Source organism: Colossoma macropomum, unplaced genomic scaffold (genome assembly GCF_904425465.1).
Source record: "Colossoma macropomum unplaced genomic scaffold, Colossoma_macropomum, whole genome shotgun sequence".
NCBI lineage: Eukaryota > Metazoa > Chordata > Actinopteri > Characiformes > Serrasalmidae > Colossoma > Colossoma macropomum.
In genome coordinates this window covers 2,150,114-2,160,254 of record NW_023494792.1, presented here as the reverse complement: position 1 = coordinate 2,160,254, position 10,141 = coordinate 2,150,114, and the positions used below count along the sequence as shown (strand labels likewise).

The following is a 10,141-nucleotide window of genomic DNA, read 5'->3' as shown; positions in this document are numbered from 1 at the left end:
AGGGAGTGGTTCTATTTAGAACCACAAGTTCTATATAGAACCATTTCACGCTTAAATGGTTCTCTGCATTGTGAAAGTATTATTCTTATTGATGGAGAATGTGCTGTATATGGTTCTAAAGGGGTTCTTCTGTTGTGTCATAGAACCATAACAGCATACAACACCATCCTCTGAAGAACCTGTGTAAGCATGAAATGGTTCTGTACAGAACTTGTGGTTCTATACAGAACCATTCCCTTCACTAAAGAACCCCTGGAGAACCCTATGTGTTTTAAGAGTGTAGCGCTTTAAGCGTGACAGTGTCAGGGACACGCGCCGCGTGACGTCACCGCCCCCCCCCCTCCGGCACGTCCCCGTGTTTACGTGGAGCACAAACATGGCGGCGAGCAGCGCGCGGCGAGTTGGTGTCGGTGTCGGGGGCGCGTGAGCCGCTCTCCGCCGCCGTGCTGTTCACTGTGTGTTTGTTTGTGTTTATGAAGCCCGTGTCTCCCTCCGCAGCCTCGCGCGCAGCGGCCATGGAGGATGAGGAGAGGAGGAGGAAGCTCGAGGCCGGCAGGGCTAAGGTGGGTCACGCACACGCACACGCACGCGCACACAGAGAGCGGGGGGGGGTGTCCTGTCATCCTCACAGCTGTGTTCCTGCTGACCGGTCCGGACTGCCTCACTGACAGCCCGCTAAAGTGTTCCTAATTAATCGCTTAACTGCCTAATTGCTGTGTTTATTAATTAATAAGCCCCTCTGTGACGCAGAGCCGCTCCTCCGGCTCTCGGAGCCGCTGTCAGCCCGCCGGGGCTCCCGGCTCCCCGGCTCCCAGACCAGCCTCTCCTGCTCCGACTGCTGGGTAGCTGAGCGCGAGCTTTAGCGTTAGCACCACGCTAACGCTCCACTCAGCCCTCAGCCTGGAGGGTGGAGAGTAAATAAACACGGTTCTAGACCCGCGATCTGCTCGGGTTCTCCGGGGTGTCTGATCTCCAGGCTGAGCTGCTCTGATTCCCCAGCCTTCGTCTGTCTGATCTGCTAAAACCTGGACTTTCTGGTGGAGCTGGATTTGCGGCCCTGCCTCACCCTGCCGGAGCAGACGGGGGGTTGAGGTGTTTCCAGAAAGCAGGATTTCGCTTTAAATCTGGATTATTAAAGTCGGTCCAGTAGGAATGACCCGAGCTCGCCTCTAATCAGGGTTGGGTTTAGGATTGAGTTATCCAGCTTACTGTGAAGGGCTGTTCTGAGGGATGTTTAATAAACGAGAACTTTTAATTTAGCCCTGAAATACAAATCTAAATTAGCTCTCCTCTTACTGAACACTCCTGGGATTAGGCTCGAGTTATCCGGCTAATTGTGTTATTCACTACATGGGTATATTTCATAAAGCACAGTTTCTGTTCAGTATAAATGACCCTTAGCTCTACTACACCTGGGCAGGCTTGAGATCAAGTTTAAGTTATCTGGCTAATTGTGTTACCCCCACATGGGTATGTTACATAAAGTAAATGTCCTCGTTAATCTGGATAATTCCGGCCCAGAGTGAAGATATTTAGGATTAAGTTATCCTGTTCACTGTGAGTGCGATTCCGGGGATGTTTAACAAAGCAGAACTTGTCACTTAATCCTGAAATATTAGTCTAAAGTGAAAACAGTCCAACAGCACTGCTTTGCTCTCCTCTTATTGAGACTCTTGAGATTAGGCTTAAGTTATCTGGCTAATTGTGTTATGCATTATGTGAGTATATTTCATCAAGCAAATTCACTCCGGTAGCTGGATAGTTTAAGCGCTAAGTGAGGATAGTCTTATTAGCAATGACCCTTAGTTCTACTCCTGTTTGACAGTCTCGAGATTAGGCTTAAGTTATCTGGCTAAGTGTGTTATACATGGGTGCATTTCATAAAGCGAATGTCCTCTTTATTCTGAACGATTCTGGCCCAGAGTGAGGATTGTCCAGTAGAAATGACCCTTAGCTCTAATCTTATTGGTCAGGTTTGAGATTAGGCTCAAGTTATCTGGCTAACTGGCAGATCTTCCAGAGGTGTTGCTGTTGAAGGAGGATTTCTCAGTTAAACTGATAGTTTAAGCCAAGAGTGAGGATTGTCCAGCAGCAGCGTTCCTTTGCTCATCTTGTACATGTAGACGTTAGGCTTAAGTTATCTGGCTAACTGCTAAACCCTGCTGTCAGGTCTTCAGTTCAGGCTTAATGTATCCAGCTCTGCTGAGAAATCCTGCTGTACGCAGCACTGAATCAGCCCTGTCTACAGAGAGGATGTTTGTCCAGTGTTTACTGTCCTGTAAACGGGTCAGAGTGGCCGCGCTGAAACACACCAGCTGGACGGATTAACAGTAGATGCTCCTCTCGGCTCTGAACTCTGTATGTTGGAGTTCTGAGGTTCTTATCGTCTCCGTTCCTGAAGTGGATCTCGGCCTACATTCCTGCTGGCCTGTTTAATCAGAGACAATATGAGCTCAGGGAGACGGACGCTGCAGAAATAGGACCACGCTGCGCCGAGAGGGGCTAAAACGGGAGAGGGGCAGGGTTTCATAACGAGTTTGATTCGATTCAGTTATGACTCTTTAGGAAGTGATTCAAAACATCAGGATCTCATATTTCACCACAATTTGATTCAGTTATGATTCTTTAGGAAACAGTTCAACACGTCATAATCTCTCATGTAACCATGATTCGATTCAGTTATGATTCTTTAGGAAATGATTCAACACATCTTAATCTCTCATTTAACCACGATTTGATTATGATTCTTTAGGAAATGATTCAATGCATCAGTATCTCGCATTGCACCACAGTTCAATTCTGTTATGATTCTTCAGGACACGATTGGATACACCATAATCTCACATTTCACCATGATTCAGCTCAGTTATGATTCTTTGGGAAACGATTCAATATGTCATTACTTTACATTTCACCACGATTTGATTCCTGATGAGTTCACCATGGTCCGATGTGATTTGAAGGCTGCAGGTCTGCTGAAGGAAACTGAGATTGTATTTTAAAAACATGTAAACATGGACATTTTTATGCTAGCAGTGTTTTAGCCATGCTGTGCCAGCATTTAGACACCATGCTCATTAATTAATCAGCCTCGTAGCCCCAGTGCTAAAGCTAAACAGCTAAACAGCAGACTTGTTTTTGCTGATTGACTGTGCTCTTAAAAAAGAGGGCTCTTTAAATGTTAATCAGTAAAGACAGTGGTTCTGCACGGAACCAAAAAGGGTTCTGCTGCTATGATGTCAAGCTTGTAACAATAAAACAGAGGTGGGCGACCCAAATGGTAAGAAGAGCCGTTTTGTCCTTTCAACAGAAATCAAACTACTTTGGAAGCCACAACATTTATGTCCATTTCACCATCTTGGCTGTAAATATGTCTCCGTATGTGCTGAGGTACTAGTAAAAATAGGCAAAAAATATAATATAAACAAAAACACAGACTCACTTTGCTCTGCTCTAAGCTTTAACTCAGCTATAGCTGCTTTTCTCACATCTCCAGCAGGAAACTTTTCCTCAAAAGTAGAGCAGTTTCCTGTAAAATGTCTCTCAATGTTCGACTTTTTACGAGGCTGAAGTTTCTCATTCACCAGCTTCGTGTTCCAATTTACCTCTTCCACCTTAAATGGTGCCTGATGTGTCAGAATGTAACTGCTGCACCATTTAAGGTGGAACGGGTAAATTCAAACACGAAGCTGCTGAATGAGAAGCGACTTCAGCTTTTAGGCTTTTTAGTGTTTCAGTTTCTCGTTGCAGATTAAACGTATCAGGAAACCAGCTGGAGTGATTATAAACACAAATAAGTCCATTCGTCTCCAAATTATCGATGTTCATCTTAAATCTCTCTCTTTGCCGTTTCGTGAGCTACTAGCTAGGCCAGACTGTTGTCTGTGTTGCTATGGTGACCAGCAGTCTGTGCTGATCTTCAGGGTTAAAGGGTGAATTAGCAGTTCTACATTAACTCCAGCAACAGAAGAACCCTTTTAGATGCTGTATAGAACCACATGCAGCACATTCTCTATCAATCTCATTGAATCTGAACAATTGCACCATGCAGAGAACCATTTAAGTATTCGTGGTTCCATGTAGAACCACTGTCTTTACTGTAGGACTTTTTTAAGAGTGTATGTTTGGAGGTGTGGGGGGGGGTGAATCGGGGGGGTTTGATGTTGTGCTGAACTGTGTGACCCCTGTAGATTTATCCTTTAATCAGGATTAGAGCAGCGTGTCCTGGAGGCTGTGGAGCTCTGAGGGCTCACACTGCGGGGGGGGACACCTGAGACACGTTCACTCAGCCTGTGTAATAAATAAACACAGCAGAACCTTCAGAGGGTAGGATCATCATTCAGAACACCACAATCTCACCACGACTCGATTCACTTATGATTCTTTAGGAAATTATTAGATGCATCATAGTCTCACACCATGATTCGATTCAGTTGTGAATCTTTAGAAAATGATTCAGTATATCATAATGTCACATTTCACCATGATTCGATTCAGTTGTGAATCTTTAGAAAATGATTCAGTATATCACAATCTCACATTTCACCATGATTCGATTCAGTTGTGAATCTTCAGAAAATGATTGAACACACTGTAATCTTACCTTTCACTGCTCTTTGATTCGAGTGTGCTGGTGATTCTTTTGTAAACGATTCAGTTGTCTGTCTGCTCCTGAAGGTTGGTCTGTCGTCAGCAGAGGCTCCTGACTGAGATAATGTTCTTTATTTTAGATCGTATCTGAGTCTCCTCATCCACAGAGCTGCTAACAGATGTTTGTTGCCATCAGTAGTGTGATAGCTTATAAAAACACAGTGAGGACTTCCATAACTGGAATTCAGACTTCTTTACATTGGTGGTGATAGGAACCAGGGGTCGCCATGACAACAACACAAATATAGACATTTTATTTACTATCCAGAACCACCAGTGAACCTACACGAGTCTTCTGAGTTTATATGGAATGTTGATGATGAAAATAGTGGAAAATCTGAAATAATAAGTTTTCTTTGGGGACTATTTTGCCTCACAGCGCCCTGCATGTATCCCTCCACCATGAATGGAGTTTAAGTTCTCTAAACTATCATAAAACAGTGTCTCAGTCATCAGGCAGTGAATTCATAACCATTTCATGTAGGAACTTTCTGTGAGGGAGCTTTTAGAGGTGGACGTCTGGTTCCTATCACCACCACTGTGAACAGCTCTGACTCTAGAACAGATCTGAACCATTTAAATATGCAGAAGGTTTTGAGAACGTGGTGGAACGTTAGTGAAGTGTCTGTTCTTGGCTCCTGAGCGTGAGTGAGGATGGCAGGGAGGTTCTGATGTTTAGACCACAGAGATGTTCAGAAGCAGCTCTGGGCTTTAGGAATAGTCCAGAACTTTAAGCCTGTTTTCTTCTGAAGATAAGAGGAGCGTCAGAGATGATTGGACCTCCTGCTGGAGTCCACAATGGTCAATAAGGTCAAAGGTTAGACTGAGATTAGGCTGCAGTGCTTCGTCTGTGATCTTCTTCAGAGCCCTCTGCTCCGTAGGTTTGGTCTTCGGGGGCAGTTTTGGGCCCAGTCCCATTTCTTATTGTGATTTGAAGAGAATACTGTGACCCACATGCAGTAGATTGACGTTCTGTCCGTTGTGTATTTAGACATAAACCTTCAGATTAGAGTGTCTTTAAGATCGTATATAAACCTACATTCAGTCAGGTGCACTAAACCACTAAAAACCACTAAAAGGGCCATATTAAAAAACGTTTACAAATCTGTGGCCAGAGAACGTCTGTGTTTTTTTTATTTAATTGTTTTTATTTAAATTAAATTTTGCTGTAACCTGAGCTGGACATTGTTTATTCAAAATACGCCAAAACACCCACAGCAAAATAAGGACAGTTGCAGTGAACCTTAAAATATCAAATAATGAATACTAGACATATTCAAATAAATAAATAAATAAAAATATAGGCTACAGCACACAACTTTATGCACATTAAAATGGGCTACATTACATTACGCAAATTATGCTGCAGTGCATACTGGGTATTGTGGTGCAGCATGTTGTGAAATGGGCTAATATTAATAGAAAATGGAAATAATTTTGCTGGCCGGATAAGATCATGACCCGGACCTTGTGTTTGATACAGGTTGTATACAGTAGGGATGAATTAATACCGATACTAGTGTTGGGTATCGGCTAATAACATATTTCTGCTTATAAAAATTCACTGATGCCTGCTGTGCCGAAATCCGAGTGTAGCTGCTGTGCTAATGATCAAGCACAGTGAAGGAGGATCTGCTCACACAGAGAAGAGTTACTGACTCCGTCACAGTCGGACACAAAGCCGTCAGCACTTCAAACATTCCACCTCGGCTGACTTTCACCAGGATACACTGAGAGATTATAGACTGTTTATAAACACACAGTCCCAACCATTTCCCCAACACGGGTGGAGACACACAGGCCAACAAAACAGAGGAGAAAAAGTCTACATTTCCTACCAAAGTCTGTCTGTGAGACTTTACTGAGTAGAATTTCGAGATATAAACATTAATACAGTGATTTTTCTGTAAATCAGGCTGCAGAGAGACCGAACTGTCCTACCGTGAACATCAGCGCCTGCTTTAGCTTCAGTGCTCAGTGTTAGCAGCGCTGCTCAGCGTCTCAGTGTGTTGCTCAGTACTCGGTTATTCTGAGTGAATCAGCTTTATTGATAACGGTCTGTAGACAGAGTGTCTGTAGAGGCTGCGTTTCCCGTAGCAGGTCAGTCAGACGGAGCGTTTCGTACAGTGTGAGTTTATAAATCGTAGCTTTGTCTGAACACGATGGTCTATTCAAACGGACAGTGAGAGTCACCAAAGAACAAGATCTCTAACATCACACAGCGTCTGTCTGGCTTTAGAGGACATTCAGCTACAGCTCAACCAGCCAATCAAACGACTCCAACAAGACAGAAAACTGGAAGTGTGAGCTCCTCGGATGTGTCAGCCTCGGATGTGATTCCTGCTGTCGCTGTGCTGCTGCTGAAAGAGACAGATGAGGATCAAAACTATGAAACCTACTTTACTTACAGCTGCACAGAAGAGCTTTTCTGATGGGGAACTAAACCTCCACTGCAGCGCTGCTCGATCAGAGATCACTGATGTAGCAGAGCTAACGACTTTCATTCAAAACCACATAGATTTAATGATTTAACTGTTAAGGTTCAGTACACTCATTCACACTGACAGACACTTCATTCTGAGTAGGTTTCAATGCATCTCTATTAAACAGTGTTCCAGCTCTGAGGTTCTGCCTGAGTTTTGATCCTGAAGCCGCTCTGTTGGGCTCCTCTGCTTCTCCTGTTCAACACTCCTGTGTGAGGTTCCCCAGGCTGGAGTCAGAGCAGAAACACAGCGTTCCCCAGACGCCGAGCTGCAGGAGCGTGAAGTTACCATCACAAACAACACAGCACTGCGTTAAACACCACTCAGAAAAACATCACGGCGTATCGGCCGCGAGGGTAATCAGCTGTAATCAGCCTTCATCGCCGCTTGTACCGTATAAACATGTACGGGTCAGGGTGAAGAGGTCTGACCGCCTGAATAGAGCTGGACACCAATCAGCTCAATGATAACTGAACGACCAGCTCATTTCAGCTGAAACGGCCCAGAAACCAGGAACCGCTCAAATAAACAAAGCACAGTTTATAGACAGACAGATCATCAGAACAAGAACAACTCAGTGATTTACGTCCAGGTGACTCAGTGTAGGATAGTTCAGCGCTGACCACTGACACTAACGTGGCCTAATCTCACGATCGCACTCCTGATCAGCAGTGAGTGGTTCCTTTAAACTGACAGAGCATTTCAGAAACGTCCCACTCTGACTGAGAAAGACTGACCGAACAGGATTTTTCTAACATGAGTAACACAGTCGCCTCTTCCTGACGCTGATCTGATCTCACCGGTACGTCAGGAGCTCTGAGTAAACTCTGCAGCTAAACTGTGAAATCAAGACGGAGTTGATTTATTACAGCAGCTCATGATGTTATGATTAACTACAATCTTACAGTAATCACTGTTACCCCCGTTACGCAGTATGAATGTTTACAGGACGCTGTTAAGGTATGAATGTTTACAGGACCCTATTAAGGTATGAATGTTTACAGGACCCTGTTAAGGTATGAATGTTTACAGGACGCTGTTAAGGTATGAATGTTTACAGGACCCTGTTAAGGTATGAATGTTTACAGGACCCTGTTAAGGTATGAATGTTTACAGGACCCTTTTAAGGTATGAATGTTTACAGGACACTGTTAAGGTATGAATGTTTACAGGACGCTGTTAAGGTATGAATGTTTACAGGACCCTGTTAAGGTATGAATGTTTACAGGACCCTATTAAGGTATGAATGTTTACAGGACGCTGTTAAGGTATGAATGTTTACAGGACCCTGTTAAGGTATGAATGTTTACAGGACGCTGTTAAGGTATGAATGTTTACAGGACCCTGTTAAGGTATGAATGTTTACAGGACCCTGTTAAGGTATGAATGTTTACAGGACGCTGTTAAGGTATGAATGTTTACAGGACCCTGTTATAGGGGGAATGTTTACGGTACCCCATTGCGGGATGAGTGTTTACGGGATGAGTGTTTACGGGACATCTGTTGTGGGATGAATGTTTATGGGATGAATGTTTACCGAACCATGTTATGGGGGATTGTTTACGGGACCCCATTATGTGGGGAATGTTTACAGAATGAGTGTTTACGGGACCCCCGTTATGGGATGAATGTTAACAGGATAAATGTTTGTGGGATGAATATTTACGGGATGATGATTCACGGGAAGTTTAAGGCAGATCGGTTACAGGATGAGCTTATATAGAAGCTTGGTTACAGGATGAAAGTTAATGGGAGATCGGTTACGTGATGAGCACATATAGAAGTTTGGTTATGGGATGAATGTTTATAAGATATCGGTTATGGAATGAAAGTTAATGGGAGATCGGTCACGTGATGAGCACATATAGAAGCTTGGTTATGGGATGAAAGCCTTACGTCCTTACATCAGTGCAGAACTGCTGACTCTGGGCGTCTGGCTTTGAGCTTTATTACAGAAGATCAAGCGTTTATTAATGAAACGTGTTGTACAGACGTACAGATGTGTGTTGGTATTTGAACCGTGAGCTCAGTGTTTCAGGACTGACTGTGTCAGTGGGTTTAGTAAATATCACAGCGTGTTTCTGCCCATACTGACCACAAGGAGCTCGATGTAAGTATAGTTCTGTTTAGAAAGGAAGAGTAAGAGTGATGTGATCAGCAGTGTGTGTGTGTGTGTGTGTGTGTGTGTGTGTGTGTGTGTGTGTGTGTGTGTGTGTGTGTGTGTTTAATTGTGAGCGTGTCCCTGTCGTGCAGTGTGTGGGTGTAGAGTGGGTGTGCGGTGTGCTAACATGCTGCCTGAGGTCAGCTCTTCCTGCTCTGCTCTCTCTGCTGAACCAGCTGCATCCTCTGCTTTACACCATAAACCATCCTCTACAACACTGATTCAGTTGTGGAGTCGTTTCATTCAGGTTCAGATTCAGTTAGTGATTCACTTCCATTCAGGTTCTGATTCAGTTAGTGATTCTTTCCTTGTAGGTTCGGATTCACTTAGTGATTGTTTTCATTCAGGTTCTGATTCAGTTAGTGATTCTTTCCTTGCAGGTTCTGATTGACTTAGTGATTCTTTTCATTCAGACTCTGATTCAGTTAGTGATTCTTTCCTTGCAAATTCTGATTCACTTAGTGATTCTTTTCATTCAGGCTCTGATTCAGTTAGTGATTTGCTCTGTTGTGATTTCTGCTTCAGTGTGTGATTCTCGGGTTTGTCTGAGGAAGCGATTCTTTCTATCCCAGGTCTAAATCAGTAGAGAGTTTATTACGTATTACTAGTTTCTGACTCATTTAGTGACTCATTCCATTTGAGCTTTGATTAAATGATTGATTCTTTCTATTGAAGATCTGATTCAGCTGCTGATTCATTTTGTTCAGGTTCTGGTTCGGTTAGTGATTCATGGCCTGCTTCTGTCAGACAGGGGAAAGCACAGTGAGGTGTTTATATTACTGTACCAGCTGTAGCTCTGCAGAACAGGTGTGAGTCTCTCTCTCTCTCTCTCTCGTCTCTCTCTCTC

General features: G+C 43.7%; 1 protein-coding gene across 7 annotated transcripts in view; it reads left to right on the top strand.

The window, feature by feature from the left end:
• The first annotated feature begins 375 nt into the window (after positions 1–375).
• Positions 376–10,141, top strand: part of akap9 (A kinase (PRKA) anchor protein 9) — a 150,334-nt gene continuing 140,568 nt past the window's right edge. For all 7 annotated transcript variants that reach the window (XM_036577852.1, XM_036577851.1, XM_036577850.1 and 4 more), the window contains exon 1: positions 376–563. In XM_036577852.1, the coding sequence (XP_036433745.1) occupies positions 474–563 (90 nt within the window). In that variant the 5' untranslated portion in view covers positions 376–473. The remainder of the gene's footprint in view (positions 564–10,141) is intronic.